At 43.2% G+C, this 21,723-nt stretch overlaps 1 protein-coding gene across 2 annotated transcripts in view; it reads right to left on the bottom strand.

Moving 5' to 3' along the window:
- Nucleotides 1–373: 373 nt before the first annotated feature.
- Nucleotides 374–21,723, bottom strand: part of LOC310823872 (bone morphogenetic protein receptor type-1A-like) — a 74,600-nt gene continuing 53,250 nt past the window's right edge. The window contains exons 4-13 of one of the 2 annotated variants that reach the window (XM_083696755.1): nt 6,804–6,963; nt 6,528–6,630; nt 6,204–6,303; nt 5,946–6,042; nt 5,685–5,823; nt 5,233–5,425; nt 4,615–4,912; nt 3,614–3,789; nt 3,265–3,395; nt 374–2,780 (exon numbers count right to left, since the gene is read on the bottom strand). In XM_083696755.1, the coding sequence (XP_083552881.1) occupies nt 2,655–2,780; nt 3,265–3,395; nt 3,614–3,789; nt 4,615–4,912; nt 5,233–5,425; nt 5,685–5,823; nt 5,946–6,042; nt 6,204–6,303; nt 6,528–6,630; nt 6,804–6,963 (1,523 nt within the window). In that variant the 3' untranslated portion in view covers nt 374–2,654. Of the gene's footprint in view, nt 2,781–3,264; nt 3,396–3,613; nt 3,790–4,614; nt 4,913–5,232; nt 5,426–5,684; nt 5,824–5,945; nt 6,043–6,203; nt 6,304–6,527; nt 6,631–6,803; nt 7,394–21,723 lie in introns of those variants that run through there. The other variant, XM_083696754.1, reaches the window with a different exon arrangement.

Here is a 21,723-nt window from a genome sequence, read left to right on the forward strand (position 1 = left end):
GCATTCTGCTCTGTAAAATTATAATCTATATGAACAGTGATTCTCCGACTCATGACCGAGACAAGTGATAACAAGCAGGGCGCAATATGATAATGCTTTGAATGGTTCCCTCCAGGCTACAATGATTCCTGATGGCTAACTGTAATAATGCTCTTTTACATAGAAGTTCCTATTCTTATTTTCTTTACATGGTGGCATAGAACTATTTTCTAGCACTGACTCCACGTACAGTAAACATTAATAAATCAAAAAGACACAAAAGTATGATTTAGTATGCACAATGAATTCAATTCTGAATTACCTTGCTTCATGGTGAGGAAAAGGGGTATCAGCTAAATTCATCTCTTTATATTACATCAAATGTACAGTAACTCTTGTCCGGCAGATGGTAGTGACAAGCCAATTTACTGTTGTTAGCCTGTCTACCATTCAGTCACAGCTATAATGTTCATTTGAAAAATTGGGGGGAGGGACCAGACCACAAAGTTGTGTACTAAAATAAGGTTATTTACTAAAAAAATTGATACATTGGACAGGCTGAATACAGAAGAGTTTTCTTTCCTTGGTAAACTCATAAGGCACCTTTTTAACCAGATGCTGTATAAAAACACATTAACGATTTACATATTAGAGATTATTCTCAGGTTTTCTTGCATATTACAAAGAGAGGAAAACAGTAGTTACTGCTCGGGTGAAGTATTTCTCTGCAATACCTACCATATGTAATGCCTAATTCACAGAGAACAACTGTTATAAGACACACATGCAATTGCAGCAGATATGCACACATCATGTGCGGAAACCCACAAGCACTGCTCTTCTAAAGCTATGCAAGATAAGGTTGTTTTATGCATTTCTTATGGACACAAGGGAAGCATAAGCCAACATTGGATAAAAAGAAAGACGCAGACACTAAAGAGCATGAAGAGAGACATGTAGGGGAAGGTTTGAGGAGTACACTGGCCAAGAGATCCTATGCAAAAGAGAGGGTGCTCCAACAACCGGTCACACCGGTGGCAACCTGTCACAAGGGTTGCTCATCATTACACTGGCAAACAGACTCAAGCGGTGAGGACTGGTTTAGGAGAGGACAACAGTTCATTGTCTTCATTTCATACTCTCCATTTCCTGTATTACAAAAACTCCTGTATGAAAAAGGTTCCTTTAGGTTGGTTTCTTTAGTGGTAACCATTGGGCTGACTTGCAGTGGCCAAAATATGGCATCATTGTTTGAAGAGGGAACTTCGAACATTTGCATGTCCCATAAGAGATCAAATTTCTTTAATTTCGTTCTCCGATCCGTTCTACCAATTCCACACCTGAGGAAGCTAACGTAAATGTCATTTGCATTACAGCTCTAAATGTCTTTTTAGCGCAAGTCCACTGCATGCACTGTACCATATCATAGAGTAAGCTATATAGTATTTGTACTTTGAGTTAATAAAATATTGCATCTTTTCAGAGCTCATGTAAACTTCCCAAATCAATCGTGCAATCGCCATAGTAATGAATAAGCTTTGCATTACTGCACATACCAATAATCCCAGTACAGACTATCTATCTAGAGCTCAGTCTGGAATTAAAAAGGCCATAGAGGAGGGAGCAGAAAGAAATGCATAGTCAGCATATAGCAACGTATCTTAGAATGTAGACAAGACGTGACTCCACAGGAACAGCAGAAATGTTATTCAAGTTCATCTTTAGACAGCCCAATTCGTAGGTGTAGGTTAAAGGTTTCATGGCAGTTAAAGGCCTAAACAGTGCCCTGAACTTTCAAACTTTCTCCCGTAGACGTACAGTACAGTATATACAAGGGAACACATATTAGAGGGGGGTTAACAGAGACACGACGGGAGACAGACTGACTTCCTACTCACAATGATCTTTCTGAATATAGTTTTTAAATATCTTTTGTTTCCCCAGGCATCCTTTATCACGTTGAAGGTGACAACATAGATAAAGAGAAGACTCAGAGTTGAGGTTTGTGTGTAGGAAGCACAGTGAGTTTTAGATTTTAGGCAAGACAGTTATGCCCTAATGTTATGTCCATAGTTGTCTGGATTGCTTGTAGCTCTTGAAGCATGTACCGTTTTGAAGTCCACTGGACACGAAACACCATTGCAGCATATTGTTCTTCAGAATCTATCAATACAATGTATTTACATATTGAATTAACATAACTATAGTACCTTGTTTCATAATTACTCTCCTTAAAGAGTTTAGATATATATTTCAATATGGCAGGAGGAGTTTGTCCTGAAGAATAAAATGGCATGAACATGAGGCTCGCTAGGGCAGTGTCTTCATTTGAAGTGTGGCTCTGAGGTTTCGTATTCCTTTCTGTCCGTCAACACGTGACTAGGAATGTACTCCTCAAACCATGTCATGTTTGGCTTTCACAGAAAGCATCAAAACCACTGCATGAGGGGAGGGGAGAGTGAACTTGCGGTGTCTATGTGAAAACACCACCTCTGGCAACATCCTCTGTCCTTGGTTTTAGAGGTTCATGGGGTTTGAGACCCAGGCACTATGACAGAGTCCTTTTCTCCCATCCCCACTCCTCCTGAACAGAGGTGACGTATTCAGCATCATGACATTTAGGACATATTTGGGGAGTTCTCTCTTGGTCAGGATGTGTGAAGTACAGGGGCAGATCAGATTTTTATGTCCTGGGATTCCACCATTTTGGCCAGGGTCTTCTTGACTCGTAAGATGGTGAGGCGAGAGGCGGGGTTGTGGGACCAGCACTCTAACATCAGCTTCAGCATGGCCCTCAGGCACTGTAGAGACACAACACAATGCTTCAGATGGACAGTCCAGAATCATATTTATTAATATTTAAGTACTGGCAAGGAAAACTACATTTGTATTAGGGTTGGGCAATATAACACTTTATGGTAACCCTTCATTTTACAGCCCAGTCAACAGCCAGTGTCAGATACTTACTGTACTGAGAAGTAGCGTTATTAGCCGATAATTGCATATTAATTACGCTTGCTGTTTCTTTAGTTTCACGACTGAAGCTCCACTGTGCCATTTAGTACCAGGTTATTACCAATGGTACTGAATTTATTGAGGTAACCCAAACCACTAGAAAGTACCCTTTGTTACCACATATCTCGGTACGCTCCAAATTTCACACTATAAACAATTACAACGAATATGGGCCCAACCACAATTTGTATTTATTTAGTTCCAGTAACTTTTCCATGGTCAGTATCATATAACAATGTGTTAATTTTTTTATTTAAACAATGTGTTTACCTCGTCACTGTTCCACCTGTTGGAAACGGTTGGACGTAGCCCTTTGACACACACCACCTCCAGCATGTCCTCGTAGGACGGGTCTGAAGGCACCATCTCATAGTAGGGCAGCTGGTAGTCCTCCATGATACCTGAGAGAGGGAAAGGGCAGGGAATGGTGTAAACACAACAAACAAATACATCATGCTTCCACTGGAAATAACTAATACTACAGTGCTTTTCAATCAAGTAGTATTCCTAACTTATACTAATTATAGTCATGGTAACTGGACTAGTAGGCCAGTTGTACATGTATACTCAAGCATATGCCCCTATGGATGCATGAATATAGTAGCAGTGTGTCCCATACCTCCTGTGATGCAGCGCCGGGCCATCTCCCAGATGATCAGCCCATAGCTATAGATGTCAGCCATGATGTAGGCCTGGAAGTGGTTCTTGTTGAGGGTCTCCTCCAGCACCTCTGGGGCCATGTACCTGCAAGTCCCCATCCGGGTATTCAGGGGAACGTCCACCTCGTTGGTATCACTGAAGAAAACAACATAAGATTTTACATTGATGATCCTCCACTGGCTGATAGTAGTAGTGACACGATACAATACACTCACCGAACACTTTATTAGGAACACTATACTAATACTGGGTAGGGCCTCCCTTTGCTCTCAAAACAGCCTCAATTCTTTGTGGCATTGATTCCAAAAGATGTTGGAAACATTCCTTTGAGATTCTGGTCCATGATGACATGATTGCATCACGCAATTCCTGCAGATTTTTCAGGTGCACTTTCATGTTGAATCTCCCGTTCTACCACATCCCAAAGGTGTTCTATTGGATTCAGATCCGATGACTGGGAAGGCTAAACACTGAACTCATTGTCATGTTCATGAAACCAGTTTGAGACGACTTTTGCTTTGTGACATGGTGCATTATCATGCTGGAAGTAGCCATTAGAAGATGGGTAAATTGTGGCCATGAAGGGATGCACATGGTCAGCAACAATACTCAAATAGGCTGTGGCATTCAAGCGATGATTGATTGGTATTAACGGGCCCAAAGTGTGCCAAGAAAACATTCCCCACACCATTACACCACCTCCACAATGAGAAGGTGTACAGGTGTTCCTAATAAAGTGTTTGGTGAGTGTATATTCCAACAAATCTTATCGATATGTTGATATGCATGTGTGTAGCTAGCCAGTGGGCTCAATTTTCCTCCACTAAATAGTGCTGGTAGTGACTAAAAAAACTTTTCAAATAGAAAGGGGCGAACTAATCAATTCGAACATGGTTCAGAGGTCACAACTGCACCGCAAGCAACTGATTTCTCGTCAATGCCCTCAACAAATCAGCACACCTGTTGAACTTGACAGCCAGGCCCAGGTCTGCAATGCAGCAGGTACCGTTCTTTTTCATCAGGATGTTCTTGCTCTTCAGGTCCCGGTGGGCGATGGCAGGCTTGCCCTGGGTGCCGTAGATCTCTGTGTGGAGGTGGCAGAGACCACAGGCGGCAGAGTAGGCCAGCCGCAGCAGGCCCTGGGTATCCAGGGTGGTGAACTTTAAGTAGTCATACAGCGAGCCGTTCTCATGGTAGTCTGTGATGAGGAAGAGCTGGGTGAAGGCACCGGTGCCCTTAATGTCCGCTGCAATGAAGCCTGTAGAGCAGGAGAGGTTTTTTTTTTATTATTGTTGTATACTGTTGTCATATGTTAAGCTCTGGGCTCAGACAAACACATTTGTCAGTTGAATAACCAAAATAAATAAATATCAAATCAGTTGGTGCCATCAGATCTAGGAGCAATCAAAGACTACAACTCTATGAAAATGATCAGTCAATCAAAACTCTTCATTCCCCTTTAAGCTCATTCACATCCCATCATAACAGAAGCCTATTGGCTGGTATGTTGTTACTGTACTGGTGGACACAGAGAGCTGAGCTTTATTACAGGTGTGTAGTGGGAGAGTGGCGTCGTACCCAGTATGTTCTCATGCCTCATCAGGACAGTCTGGTAGATCTCAGTCTCTCTGAACCAGCTGGCCTCCTCGCGGGTGAAGAACACTTTGACGGACACCTTCTCGCCCCTCCAGCGGCCCAGCCAAACCTCACTGTAGCGGCCCTTGCCGATCTGACGCACCATCTGGATCTGCTTGGCAATGGTGCGCTGCACCTGGAAAATACCAGAGAAGAGACCCTGAGCAGCAGCTTAAACCTAGCTCACACCACAGAACCAGACAACTATAAAACCACAACAACCTAGTTGAGAGTAAAGACATACAAGAGGGGATCATACGAAAGAACCACATATCACACACTCTGAGCAGCTACCTGGAAAGCACAAAATGCGCATGCACGCACGCACACACTCTTTAATGCTTTCAACCCAGGTCACATGGTTAAAGGCCCCTCCCTAGACAGTTGGTTCCTACCAGCAGGGGGAGTCCAGAGCCACTGCCAGAGCTCTGGGACTGGCTGATGAGGTCTTTGAGGGATTCTCCCACTGGGATGAAGGCCTCGTCCTGCTCCAGGTCCCTGTGGTAGCGCTGCCTCTCTGTCTGCCACTTATACCTGACAACGCAAGACACCTTACAGTAATTGTAAAAGTAAACCTTACTGTAGATTCATACACTCATTTGGAATGTGAATTCAAATCTTTTTTCTTTGAAATTGCCCCTTCGCAAAAGTCTTACCTATAATAACAGACGACCATGATGCAGATGAGAGTGGTGCAACATACAGTCATGGATATGAGGAAAGCCAGCCAGTGGGCACTGCCAAAGTAGGAACCTGGAAAAACAAAACAATTAATCACCCACCCAAAATACACATTTTCATCATCTCTCAAACACAAACATACTGGCATAATAAGACCATAACTGCTGGGACACATCATTAAGAATTGAGGAAACAATCAGCGGTAGAGTAGCATTGTTGGCACTGATCCTCACCAGGGTCCATAGGGGGAGGTAACGTGGGCTGCAGGTCTCGATTACAGAAGTCTGACTGGCAGCATTCGATCGTTCGCCTCGTCTGAGCTCTGGGCGAATCCTGAACAATAAAGTTTAACAACGCCATGAGATCACAGTTGTTTGTTATGGTACTCAATTCAACAGAGATTAATGTTCAATTGGGAAACCAAATACCATACTATGACTAATATGCATATAACATGTAGATATAGTTGACATCCTTGTATATAACTATGCTACAATATATGTTAATTGGCCTTTATTTTGCCCTGCTCTCTCTATGCCAACTCAACACATGCTTACCTTGCATTGAAAATGTGAGCCTTCATACTTCATGCAGCCAGAGGTGAGAATGGCTTCCCCGTGTTCATCCTCCTCTATGATGGCAAAACACTGGCCGTTCGTCCTGCAACACACACACAGTCAACTACGACAGTGCCCATACACATGTAAATGGTGTCCAATTCTTGTACACCAGCCAAACAATATCACACATTGACATCCAAGTTTCACATCAAAGTTGGAAGTAATTCTGAGAGAGAATGTGAGACATGTACTGAGAAGTGGTTATTCACTCACTCGCAGGTGTTGTTCTTGGCGTCCTCGGGGCAGTGGCCTGAGCAGTGGCAGCTGAGAAAGCGGGCGGCGTCCTCCGGGGCCAGTGTCGAGTCGTCTCTGGGCATCTTGGCCCTGTGCTTGTGCCCTGTGCCATGGAGCATGTGGTCTGGATTCTGACCAGCTGGATGGATGAATGGATGACAGAGAGAGAGATTAATTATTGGCAAAAATAGATCTCTACGTGTTTGCCCTGCACATACTGAAAAAAAAATACACAGGTTGAGTTCCATATCGACACATACCGTAATTTCCGGACTATTAAGCGCACCTGAATATAAGCCGCACCCACTGAATTTTTTAAAAATAATTATTTTGAACATAAATAAGCCGCACATGTCTATAAGCCGCAGGTGCCTACCGGTACATTGAAACAAATGAACTTTACACAGGCTTTAACGAAACACGGCTTGTAACAAAAATAAAAAATTAGTTTAGGTAAACAGTAGCCTACCAAGAAAGTCATTGGTCACTATCTTCCTCCTCCTGTGCACTGAAACCACTGAAGTCATCTCCTTCGGTGTCGGAGTTGAATAGCCTCAGAATTGCTTCATCCGATGTTGGATCGTTTTCATTGTCGCTCTCGTCAACAACAAAATGACTACCGTAATCAGAATGATGGGAAGTTTGAGCGCGCTCGATTTAATCTAAACAGTTACATTGTTTCACCTTAACCCGTTCTGCAATTTCATTGGTCTAATGAAAGCTTCATACCGCCAAAAAACTGAGCACCGTCACATGTGTTTTTTGCTCAGTTTTTTGGCGGCATGAAGCTTGTGAAAGCGGGAAAAATCCATAAATTAGCCGTGTCATTGTTTAAGCCGCGAGGTTCAAAGCGTGGGAAAAAAGTAGCGGCTTATAGTCCGGAAATTACGGTACATAATGTGCATAATTCTAATCTCTCTACAAAGACGTTTATACTTCAATCCTGTTACCCTGCAACATCCTATTAGGTGTGTAGTAAGTTGCCACAATGTATAATCAATAAATACACCATTACTGCATATGAGGGTTGTTTTCATGTGAGCTCTGGCCCTCTGTTTGAGCCCATCCGAGAGTAGTCTGGTCCTGATTGTGTGCTCATTTAATGAGGCTGATCCATATAAGGCCAGAGGGCTATTTATACCCTGCAGTGTGCAGTCAGGGCTGTCATGGGGTGTGTGTATAAGCTGCATAAGAGGCTGCTGTTCCCCAGCACTCCCATCACTGTTGTCAATCTGATCAGGCTTTGTTTGGAGGAAAATCTGAGATTCATAAAAGGCCAATATTCAGTGGATCAAGGTTTGCTATAGCAAATGTTGACCGCTTCAGTCAGTAAAAGGTGGTTAGAGTATGGACCCATCAGCTGAACTCATTATCAACAGCACAGAAAAAAGGTCAACAACATATCTAGACACATCTTAGAAAGCCAGAGCCATCATAGTACTTGGTTATTTCATGGACCATGACACCATAGATCCTGGGTCAACAGGGGGACATTTCACAAAGCACCAATGTTACATCAACTCTCTTGTGCTGCATTACATGCTGTGCAAGAGCTCACTATGCAGAGACTCCTGTCCTCATCATGGTTACCTCCTGAGCCTCTTCGAATACCCTTTCTCTTTCTTTTCCTCCACCTGACCACAACCTCCTCCTGCAATGCCCAGTTCCACTTTTGTTGTTTTGAGATAAATTCCGCCGCCTTTTTTGAGATCCTTACCCCCGATGGGCCAAATGACTGATCTCTCTGTGATGTTTACAGACCCGTGGAATGTGTGAATCTCTACTCAAGTGTCATTTTACTGGTAACGATAGGATGATGTCTGATTGGTTCTCCCTTACAAACAGCTCTTGATTTGAATACTATGGTTGGAAGTTAGGTATAAAACAGAATGTTGAAGAACAGATTTTCCCTCTTTGTTTGCTGGTCAGAGGTCCCAGCTGGTGTTCTTTGAGTACAGTATCAGACCATGTGAACCACCATCGGATTATTTTCATCTTTTGGAAAGTGTTTGTCAATTATTTTGATCACTAATGAGCTCACACGTAATGTGATAAATTGTGCCAAATGGGGCAGTTTTACTGTAATACCATGTTTTGAAGATAATATACAGTATCAAGGACAGGAAAAGATGTGAGGGGCTACAGTGAGGGGGTGCCTAAAATGTTGCGAGGTGGGTGAAGAGGGGGCTGTGTTGCATATCACATGTTAAACAAGCAATTCTGGTGACTTTTGACAGGAAAATAACAGAGTGGTTAGTGTGAGTGAAAAGCTACACCTGAAAATCTACAGGAGCAGGCGCCTACTGTATGTCACCGTGCATCACCTTGCATTTTGGCTATTTGTCCCGATTCCGCCACCCCACAGCTTGCTCACAAAGCAAAGAGTGTTTAACACTAACATCAACACTCACTCCCACTGCTCAAATACTTGGGAGAAGAGACGTACTGTAGGAAGTCTATTTCGCAAGAAGGAATAATACAACGAGTCATGCAGTATGGGTTAGCTGTAATCAGTAGTGGGCCAGTCGACCCCCCTTTTTGTGAGCATGGTGTTAATAGAAATAACACCATGCTCACGGCACCAGCCATCAATAACCGTCCTCCATAATATTCATATTCCATTCACCCATTCTCCCGTCCAAAGTCACCAGAATTGCTTGTTTAACATGTGATATGCAACACAGCCGCCCCTTGACCCCCTCGCAACATTTTAGGCTGTAGCCCCCTCACATACATTCGTTGGATATCCTATACAGGCAAAATTTAAGATAGTCAAACTACTGTATACAAGCTACACCAACCTTTTTAGCCTACCGAGGCTATGACAACGAGAATGATTTGCCTTTTCAGATAGATTGGCAAAATGAAGTTTATTAATGCAGAGACGAAGAGTGGAAAAGGTTTAAATATCAGGTTATTTTAACGAGGACCAAGCAATGAGACCAACTCCCATCAACTCTCATATCGTCATCAAGCATTCTCTCACAGAGCGGGGGAAATGTTTAGCGCAGTCTGACATGAATAAGTGAGAGTCCACTTTAATAATGCGACTACTTTTCATGTGAGACAGGAGTAAGGATTTGGGGTTTCAGTGGGATAATAATGCATTTATTTTGTATAGTATTTTTTTGGTAGATCGTTTGAAGGGGGAGAAATTGGATAAATTGTCACGCCTTTGTTTGTTAATCGGAAAGAAAAAAGATTACCCTCCCCCATCAACCATACAGTATATCACTATAAACGTTCAACTCCTGGCTGGCTCGGGAACATCTCGCTCCAGTCACACTGGATTTTAGGTTTTAGTCTGTGAATAGAAACTTGTTGAGATTAACACAGGTCTGTTTGCTACAGTTGTCAGAGAACAACAACCAGTCGGCTAAATCTTGATTTTCGTTAAACCATGGAACAAATAAAATAATGTAATGTAATCTTGTTTTGTTCACACATTATTTATCATAATGCCATTGCCTATTTGGGAGGAGCGCACCGGCATCCAAAAAAATGCACCCCTGGTTTTGGACATGCTCTGCTGTATCCCCCTCCTGTTCTCTCTCTCCCACTCTCTTGCTTGATCGTGACTGTGTGAGCGAGTCCTCTCTCCCTCCCATTGTAACTTTACCTCAACTGCTCTGCTTAGATTGTTAATCTGAAATGATCAAGCAAGCGATTGCGAAAACTCTCTTATTATGGTGAGTACAACCTTCAAAAAAAGTATTTCATAGACATCACGTGTCCAATACAATGTATGCACAAATGAAAAATGATTCGTCAGCAGTATTTAAAAACATGTGAAGAAAACGTAAATAAAAAAAATTCTAGCACCACACAAACCTGTCAGTGATTTGTTTATTGATACAAGTGGCGACTGCCTGTGTCTTGGGCTGAATAAATTTGTCGGATATCCAATACAGGCAAAATTTAAGATAAAGTTAAGCTATACAAGCTAGACCAAACTTTTTTTAGCCTAGCGAGGCTATATGGCTCAAATGCAGCGCACAGTGCATACGCATATGGCGCAACAACCATTCTCTTTTCAAACATCCTTCACAGCTCTTATCACCACCTTAAAGTGAAGCTACTGTATACAAGCTAGACTAAACTTTTTAGCCTACCGAGGCTATGATACCTGTACAAAACGCAGCGCGTTTGAAACAACTCATACAGCAAGCTACAGTACAGTACTCTTGCAATGTAAACATATCCATCATGCTCAACGATGCCTCCTGGTGGTTGTTTTGCGAGGTGAATGACCTGAAAAAAAAAAAACCTCACCGGTACCGGGGGCCTCCCGCAACATTGTCACACCAGTGGAGACTTTCTAAACTTCTACCTACTGTAAGTATTGGAAAGAGGAAGCATTTTGTCTTCTTTTAGCTCTATACTCCCAACAGTTTGGATTTGAAATCAGACAATTAATTTGGGGTCAAAGTAGATATTCACAGCTTTAATTCAATGGGTTATTGGGTTCACTGTAATTTTTTAAACATACTCCCCCCTTTTTCAGGGCTCCAAAAGTATTTGAAAAAACCCCATAATATCCAAATAAAGTACTCATGTTTAGTATTTGGTCGACAATTGTTTGCATGCAATAACTGCCTGAAGTCTGCGACCCCATTGACCCCACCATTGACCCCATCAGGAAATTAAATGCATGTTCAATTGGATTTAAATCTTAAAGATTGACTTTGCCTGAGTTTGCCTTGACTTGCCAGTCAAGAACTTTCCACGTTTTGGCCCTGAAAAACTCCTGAGTTGCAATGGCAGTATGTTTGGGGTCATTGTCTTACTGTATGATGAAGCACCATCCAATACATTTTGAGGCATGTGCTTGTACACGAGCAGACAAGATGTTTCTGTACACTTCAGAATACATTCTGCTGCTGCTGTCAGCAGTAACATGATAAATGAAGACTCGTTCTAGTGGCAGCTATACATGCCCAAACCATAACACCCCCTCCAACATGTTTCACAGATGAGGTGGTATGCTATAAACCATCCTATTTGAGGATAACTAGTGGCTTGCACCTTGCAGTGAGTAGGTCAGCTGGTGACGTATTCTGCGGATGGTAGTCTCTGACACATTCACGTCTACATCCTGGGGTGTGTTCCTGATCTGTGGGACGGCTGTTTTGGTTTTTTTCTTAATTATGGTGAGCATTCTTTGGTCATCCACTGCAGAAGTCTCCCTTGGCCTACCTGCTTTATTTCTTTTTTTAATGATGTTCCAAACTGTTGACTTTAGTAAGTTAAGGTTTTTGCTATGTTTCTGATATTTCAGCCTCATAATGGCTTCCAAGGCAAATTCAAAGCCTAGAATCAATACTTGACATTGACAGGTCTCTTATACCTGCACAAATGATGTGACGAAACACACCTGACGAACCAGAAACCTGTCAAGACAATTTTCCAATAATTTGGTGCACTGAAATAGGGGGACTATGTATAAAAAGGGTTGTAACTTCTAAATGGTAAAATCTGAAAAAAATAAAACATTGACTGAAAGCTGAGAACCTCTACTTTAACCTCATAGTAATTGTTTGATTTGAAATCCAAACTGTTGGGAGTATAAGGATAAAAAGAAGACAAAATACTTCCTCTTTCCAATACTTTTGGAGGGCACGGTTATTATTGCCTTGTAATAGTATATGTTTACAGTATTATTAAAGCCTCATTTGATCTATTCTCAATTGATCATGCTTGCTCTAAAATCCAAACTCAACAATTCTTTGTTAATTCATTGGAGTAAGAATATTAATATTAAGATATGCTTTGTTATTAACAAAACATTGTCAAATTTCCTTGCCAACCCTTCATATTGTAACTGCAACCTATAAGGCCCGACAGCTTTAGATGAACCCCCAACGTGATGCGTTGTTGAAATTGCTTTACATTGATTCATGCATTTTGCTGTATTTGTCCATTGCGGGGGTATTTATAATCGCACTGTTTGTAAGGACAACTCTGCATGAATAGCGTTACAAACTAGACCTATTATCAGGACCGACCCTCTGGCAATTGTAAACCCGCCTAGGTCCAGATAAACCAGGCTTTGATAATTTAAGGTAATCACTCACCACGTTTAACGAGCACTAAGGCAAGGGAAAAAGATGGCCATGAATTGTTTGAGTTGTGGGCTTCGGTAACTGTTAAAAACACATTGCTGAAGTTGAGCAAAACGTACAAGAATGGTCTTACAGCTAATTCAACTGAGAATTAAATTCTTGATTATTTAGCGACAATTGGCGTGATGAATATTTGCTATTTACCCGCTAAAGTTGCAGCTACAAACCTCTTTCTCGTGGCAAAACAACGTCCTAACATGCCATCGACCGAAGGAAGTTCATCCCAACAAGAACAGGCGAGAGCATAGCCGTACACCTCGTGCGCAAGGTCACTGAGAGAATAAGCGCGATGATGGATGTGAAATTTGCTGAACTGTCTGTGACTCTAGCCTCAATCATGTCCCAACTTCACAACAACACAAAGCAGATCACTGCAGCAGAGGAACGGGTGTCAGTGACCAAGGATATTGTGGTGAACAGGGACAAAAAGATTGAGGAGCTCGAGAAGAATGTGAACAAATTTACCAATCAAGCTGAGGATCTTGAGAACCGAAGTCGGAGAGACAACATAGGCATCGTCAGTCTCAAAGAGGGTGCAGAAGGACGTCTGCCTGTCAAATTCTTCGAGTCCTGGCTTCCTACTCTGCTCGGCTTGGAGACCAAGAGAGGCACCATGAAAATCGACAGGGCACACAGAACGCTCGGCCAGGCCGCGGATGGTCGTCCCAGGCCAGTGCTGATAAAACTCTTTAGTGACAAACAGAGGATCCTCGCAGTGGCAAGGGAGAAGAACCAGCTGAAGTACGAGGGGCACGCCATTCTCCATCAAGCAGGACTTTTCAGCCAAGATGAAGGAGACGCGTCGCTGTGTGCAAGCGGCTGATCCAGAAGGACATTCGGTTTGTGATGCACTTCTCAGCCACACTTTGCTTTCTTGCAAGGGAGAGGACCAGTCGTTCAAGTCTGCCTGCGACGCAAAGGGATTTCTGGATGGACTGAATTGAACGAGACTGCCTCTCTATAAGGCATGGCTGTTTAAAGTGACAGTTTTACTGGACTTTCCCATATGCCCAACAGTATGCCATGGATATTCTGTAGCCTAGATAACGTTTAGATTGTTTACATTTATGGAGTCCTTGGTATAGGCTGGCCATTTTTCAGTCGCCTATGCCTACTTTTCTCCGGTTTTGAGTTGCCTACCTACTGCTACTGCATTGTATTTTTATTCTAATGTTACTATAAGAGAATGTGTCATTTTATTGTCACTACTATGTGAGAGCATGCTGTTTTTGGGAAAGCAGTTGCTGCTTTGGTCGTCTGCTCACTGCTGCAACGGCATTCTTATTTCTTGCTTAGAGTGTGGCGGGAGGGCTGGAGAGAGTCTAATTTTTTTTGGTGAAATGCGTTCACTATGGGGATCGGTTTTATTTTTTCTCCCATTTGGCGGGGCGTCACCTCTCAACTTCACATGTGCCAGTGTACACGTTATAGACCACTTCGTTGGTCAGTTTGGGTTCATGTTTGGAAGGGAGGGTGGGGGGGATTTATTACATCGTCTGATTCCATCCATTAACCATGTTCACCTATTGTCTGATTCTGTTGCCATGTTTGCCCATTGTGTATAGGCCTGTCCTAGATAACCATGAGTGACCTTAAAATAGTCTCTCAGAATCTGCTTCCTGTCTGTCAGGAAGTCAGTGATCCACTTGCAGGTGGGCTCAGGTACGCTCAGCTGGGATAGCTTGTCCTCCTGGAGGAGAGCCGGGGCGATGGTGTTGTTGAATGCAGAGCTGAAGTCCACAAACAGGATCCTGGCGTAGGTGCCAGGGGAGTCTAGGTGCTGGAGGATGAAGTGGAGTCCCATGTTGACTGCGTCATCTACAGACCTGTTGGCTCCGTAGGCAAACTGCAGTGGGTCGAGGAGGGGGTTGGTGATGGCGGGTGAGCCATGAGGTGGGTGAGCACGAGGCGCTCAAAGGTCTTCATTACCACAGAGGTCAGGGCGACTGGCCTGTAGTCATTAAGGCCTGTGATCCTCTGCTTTTTGGGAACTGGGATGATGGTGGATGTTTTGAAGCAGGCAGGTACCATGCATTCGACCAATGAGGTGTTAAAGATGTCCGTAAACACTGGAGACAGCTGGTCTGCACAGTGCTTCAGTGTGGAGGGGGAGACAGCGTCTGGTCCAGCTGCCTCTTTAACAGTTTGTTGACATCTCTCTCCTGGATGGAGAGAGGTATGAGTGGGGGGGGGGGGGGTAGTGTCTCTGGGGTAGTAGCTGTCTGGGTCCATTGTGTGGGGGGGGGTAGTGTCTCTGTCCAGGCTGGTAAGAAGAGGTGTGATAGCTGTGGAGGGGGGTTGGTTGTGTGGGTCCAGAGTCAGGACTGTTCCATTGTCTGTCGAATCTACAGTCGAAGTCATTCAGGTCGTTTGCAAGTCTGAGGTCATCCATAGAGTGGGGGGGATTTGGTTTTGCAGTCTGTGATCTCTCGAAGGCCTTTCCAGACTGACGAGGAGTCGTTGCCTGCAAATTGTTGTTCCAGCTTCTTGAAGTACTGTCGCCTGGCCTCCTTGATCTCCTTGTCAAACGTGTACTTAGCGAGTCTAACCCTTTCCTTGTCTCCACTCCTGAAAGCCCTCTCCTTCTCCAAACAAAGCTGTCTTGCTGTGAACCAGGGCTCATCATTGTTGTAACTCACTCTGGTGCGTGTTGGAATCCATCTGTCCACACAGAAGCTGATGTATGACATCACAGACTGTGTATTCGTCCAGGCTGTTGGAAGCAGTCTTAAAAATGTCCCTGTCTGTGGTATCTAGGCAGTCACGCAGCTCCTCCACTGCTTCTCTGCTGCTCCAATTCTTAGATCTCCGCACAGCAGGTTTAGAAAGTTTTAGTTTCTGCCTGTATGCCGGGATCAGATGAATAAGAGCGTGGTCAGATAGTCCCAGAGCCGCGCGGAGAACTGCGTGATAAGCTCTGCTGATGGTGCTACAACAAATGTTCCAAAATCTTCTCCTCCCTGGTTGGGCATTTGATTAACTGTTTATATTTAGGGAGTTCGTAAGTTAAGTTGCCCTTGTTAAAGTCCCCAAGGACAATAACTGGGGAATACGTGTGCTCTCTCCTTCTCTCCACTCCTAATATTTGGTCGGTGAGTTGACAATGAGCCACTTTCACATCAGCTTGCGGAGGGTTGTAAATGCCAGCCAATATAAAAGAAGTGAATTTACATGGAGAGTAAAACGGTCTGCAGGTGATGAAAAATTATTCCAGGTCAGGAGAACAAGTTTGCAAAATCACTTTCACGTCGTTGCACCAGCGTTGATTTATATAGAAACAGATCCCTCCACCTTTCGTTTTGCGTGAAAGTACCAGGTCGCGATCCGCACGTAACAGCTGGAAGCCGAGCAGCTGTACAGCGGAGTCCGGTGTAGATTCAATCAGGCACGATTCCGTGAAACACAAAACAGAAGAGAGAGAAAAGTCTCGATTTGTCCTGATAAGAAGATGCAATTCATCCATTTTGTTGCACAGAGCGCGGACATTTGAGAAGAGTATTCCCGGTAGAGGCGAGCGTAATCCTCTCTCCCTGAAGCGCACCAGAGCCCCGGTGCGCTTACCTCTCCATCTCTGCCTCACTGCATGGCCAAGGGCCAGAGCACCTTTGACCAGAATGTCCAGTAAATCCACAGATGAGGCGAGAAAGTTGGGACATAAATCAGATGGTGTTGAGTCCCTGATGTTAAGTATCTCGTCCCTTGTGAAAATAATCAGAGTGGAATCACAATTAACGGAATTAAAGACTAAAAACAAACAAAGAAGTGCGCACCAACACACCGTGGCAGCCGTAGGAGGTGCCATCTCGCATCTCTTAACGTTAAGGTGTTGAAACCATGTCATTAAACGTCAAAAGATCCTTTCTCTCAAAGAAAGAGACGGCTCAGATTGCTCTTCTCCAGGAAACCCACCTGTGATCTAGAACAGTGTTTTTCAACCTTTTTTGAGCCACGGCACATTTTTTACATTGGAAGAATCTTGCGGCACACCACCAACCAAAAATGTTACAAAATGACACTGTAGCCTGATACAGTATATATAATTACAATATTATATACATTTCCTCTCCTGTTGTTTTTTCTGGCAGTGCCTTGCAAAATAGGAAGTTTTCTCTAATGGCATCTCCATCCACAAAACGCACATTGGCCAAGAGCTGAGAATGTCCACTAATATCCGTAGACTCATCAAGTTGCAACGCAAATTTCCTACTGATGCGTATCTTTCCCAAAACATGACTTTCGATGTCTGTACACGTCATAAATACGCCTGGCAATTGTGTTATCTGAGAGCGGGACTTTAGCTATGTCTTTAACCGCGTCAGGGCCGAGCATCTCGTTGACAATGGCTTTGCAGGCAGGTAGTATTAATGTCTCTGCCACAGAGTGGGACTTTTTGGATTTAGCTACGAGTTCAGCAACTAGGTAACAAGCTTTGAGGGCTTTCTCATTTAACCTTTGTGGTTTTTCTCATAAAAGTTTCTCTGTGTTTTCACGCAGGCGAACAAAATAGTCCATCGGCTTGTTTTTGAAGTGACGGGTGTTTCGTTTGGAGATGGCGTTTAAGCTTGCTTGGCACCATGGCGCTGTTGGAAGATAGCTTTCGCTGTATTGCCTCGAGCTCACCGTCTTTGCTTTCTTTTTACCACCACTCATACTAGGGCCTGCTACTTCACCTGGGTCAGAATCTTGTCCAGGGCCCAGTTCGGAGTTTACATTTTTCCTTTTTAAAAACTTCTCCATCACTGTCACCACGACCTGTCGCATGCGACTCTTGTCTCTAAGAAGGAACGAGGCAATTAGCGACCTGCTGCCACCCGGACGAATATTACATTACTCTGCCAGTCACTATATTACAGCACAGACACTCGACAATGGCATTTTATTTGCAGATATTAATTAATAAATGTTAATTTAAAAAAAAGTGAAATTGGATAATTTCTCACGGCACACCCAACGATCTCTCACGGCACACGGCCGCGGCACAGCGGTTGGGAAACGCTGATCTAGAACACATTAAGTTTAGGATGAGCTGGGTGGGCCAGGTGTTTTACTTTTCCTATCGCACTAATAGCCGGGGTGTGGCTATTCTTATACATAGAAGCCTCCCTTTTACTCTAGACAAAACTATAAAAGATGACATTCATTACATTCTCATCACAGGATACCTTTATGGAGAACATATGCTGTTAGGCTGTGTTTATGCCCCTAATGTTTTTGAGGCCACATTCTTCTCCAGACTACTATCAGATGTTTCCTCCTTCTACATACATACTAATAGGAGGTGATTTTAATTGTGTGCCTGACCCCATGGTTGACCAGTCTCCCTCAAAACCCACACTCTCGTAAAAATTCCAGGACTTTAGACCTTTGCCATGATCTTGTGCTTTTTGAGTAACCTGGAGAATACCTAATCCTAAAGGGAGGGATTATACCTTTTTTTCCCCCACCAGGCTTTTTCTAGAAAAGATTATTTCTTATCTTCTAGAATGATTCTAGACAGGGCTGAGGAATGCATGACTGGTATTCGGACTGATCACTCGCCCATGAGTATCAGTATTTGCCCACCCTATAAGGACCCCTCGAGCAGACACTGGCGGCTGAATCGCTCTGAATCGCATACTTGAGGTGCTATTATATCCTACACCTCAGCCCCAAAAAAGGAAGCTCTTAAAATTCAATTAGAGTTAAATCCAAGTCTTAGAGAGAGAGTTGAAATCAACACCTCAAAACATAAAAATTGTTGAGAATAAAAGCAACTCAGATACCAACGCAAGAATCTTGCCAAGGTGCGAGATGTCAATAAGCATTTACATAAGGATCTTCATGCGACAAACCTACTGATGAGCGAAAAAGCCTCTACGGAGAACATTTAAAAAGATGTGTTCGATGCATTACTGTTAAGTGAAAAAGCCTCTTTTAGGAATTCAAACTACAACGATAACTTTGATTAGTAACTTTAACTTTGGTTTGCTTAGTTGGGCAAAATAGTAAGAAAAATGTGCAGATATGAATGCTTCATTGGACAGTACATGTTAAGCGTTTGAAAGAATACAGCGAGTTACTCGAGCGTGATGGTTCCAACACTGAAAGTGGAGTTAGCTAGAATAGCCACTCTCCCAGCTCCCAATGTGATTCAAACTGCACTTCTCATTTACTCAGATATTCATTTTTGTAAATCTGACACCTCAAATATTACTGTGGATGTCTCATCTGTCAATAAGACGATGGCAAGCGATGTAGGCACAGAGTTTTCTATGGGCTTTGATATCGTTTAACATGTAGAAAGGGAGTCACTTTCTAGTCAGGAGACCTCAGTGGTCGCAATCCAAGCCAACCCCATGTTAGACACTGTATATACTGTAACAGACAAGGACACACTGTGACAAGATGTTGGGAACTGGGAAGAGGCAATCCTCCTGCATACTTATACAGGGTGTATATTGTGTGTGTGGAAAGTAACCCGCTGCGACTATTGCCAACAAAGTGCCCACACTGAGTCAAAGTGTTGGGATTTAGGAAATGGAAGAACCTCTCTATCTTTCATGTTGCGGAATTCAGGGTTGAGCACAATGGAGCACATGGCTCTGTTTGACTGTATTCGACAAGGCACGTCATACACAATGACACCTTATGACCGTCGTGTTTACTGTTGTCTCCCCGGGAATTCAGGCCCTGTACAGCAGCCCCCGACCAACCATCTGATAACAGTTGTGGATCCTCAGCCTGAGGGGTCTTACCCTGTCAGATGCTGACTGGTCCTATGTAGGTTGGTGTCAATTAGACTCACTCCGCTGTTAACGGTCTACATCCCATAGTTCCTCCCATATCTTCCTCTACCCACCTCAGCTGCACTGAAAAATCACCCCAAATAAAAACTGTACACAGAAGTGGGTAATCTCTATGGTTAACGACCGCTCTAATCTGATATGAGTGCCAGTTGGTGTGGTTGCGGATAAAGGGTTTATCGGTAAGGATAATTTACCCAAAGGAGGTAATAAGGGGCCAGATATAACCCTTCAGATCCTAAGATGTATTATGCACAGTAGTCTATAATATTTTATGTTACCAGGAGGAGGTAAAAAGGCTTATGAGGGATGGTATGACTAAAAAATAAAAAATAAAAATTGAGAAAACTGTTCCTTTAAATGCAGGTTAAATTATTTAATGATGGCTTAAAACATTGCAGCATTACAGGCAGAGTGATTAAATGGTAAAATGCTAGTATTCAAAAAAACTATAAAAATTAGAAAAGAATAAAACCTATCAGTCTGTCCCTACTCTGCCTGTGAAATTTAGAGAAGTCCCAGTTTCACTTGGCCTGAGCGTAGCCGGTTCCTCTTTCCGCCATATCTGTTGTTGTACAAACAAAGGTCCGCCAAGGTCCTCCATTGTACTCGAGTGGCGAGTCCTGAAGTCAGAATTTAATCAGAGTTTGAGCTCCGGTCACGGAGAACTGCTCGGGAGCTAGAGTATGAAAGCTCCAGTATCCACTCCGGGGTAGTCTTCAACACACTCAGTCTTGCTCCGGGCCTCCAGTTGTTACGCTCTGCAGCGGGGAATGACCGTTGTACTGCTCCAGGGAGCTCTTTTTATAATCTTGCAATGGGGCTTTTTGTTACCCCCACCCTTTCTTATCTAGTTCATTTTGTCAGGCATAGAATTCGATCTAGTTCATTCAGTCAGCACTCTGAGTTCGCCCCCATGCTTAGTCATGGGCATAAGAGCACCTGTTGTTATGTCTACTAGACATACTTATCACTCTTATGCTTAAACATGGACTCAAGGATACTTTTTATTGTGGACTTCTGCAACCTGACCCATTCCATCCCGCAGATCCTACACTATCAACCCTTCTTGTGCCATACTAATCTAGGCATTTCTCAAAGTTAACATTTAGTACATATGGTATACAATCAACATTAGCACATATGATCAGCCTACTTCAGTAATCATCCCTGAGTAAGAATTACACAGTCAAACATTAGTGCATTTGGTTGCCTACTTCAGTATCAGTTAAACCGTTATCACCACTAGGTTCAACAAGATATGTTGACCCGGAGTCATACACCCTTATAATTTCTCTTATTCAGTTTTGCCTTTGCACATATTTGAACTCATTTATCATTAATCAGTTACACACATTTGAATCAACTTATCATTTATAAGCAGTAATACAGTTTACACCTATTTTAATCAACTTATCATTCATAAGCAGTTATGCAGTTGCACCTATTTGAAGGATAGATCAAAGATAAAATGTGTTTCAGGAACATCCGCAGCCGCGGTGTCCCTCGTCAGGTTGGGCCCCCAGCTGATGATTCACCTTGGTGATTCACCAAGGTTGCTCTCAAACCTCGGGCCAATCCTGCTGTGCTTAACTGGGTAACGTTGGGAATGGTGTTTAGGCCGGGAAAAGGCCATACTAATCTCGCCTTCGGCGACACTGAGTGCCCCAATATTCTCCCTTCTGTAATCACAATATACAGTGCCCTGCTCTTCTTTTGGCTCTACACAAGTTTGGATTTTAAATCAAAACAATTACTATGGAGGTTGAAGTAGAGATTCTCAGCTTTTATTTTATGGTATTTGTGTACATATTGGTTTTACCATTCAGAAATTACAACACTTACATCAAGAGAGCTGTCAATGTCTACTACTGATTCTAGGCTCAACATGAGGACCAAAGAGGTGTCAATGAAAGTCAAGGTAGCCATTATTAGGCTGGAAAATCAGAGCAAAAACTCAGAAACATAGGCAAAACTTTAGGCTTGCCAAAATCA

This window comes from Argentina silus (genome assembly GCF_951799395.1).
Source record: "Argentina silus genome assembly, chromosome: Y".
In the NCBI taxonomy this organism is placed as follows: domain Eukaryota; kingdom Metazoa; phylum Chordata; class Actinopteri; order Argentiniformes; family Argentinidae; genus Argentina; species Argentina silus.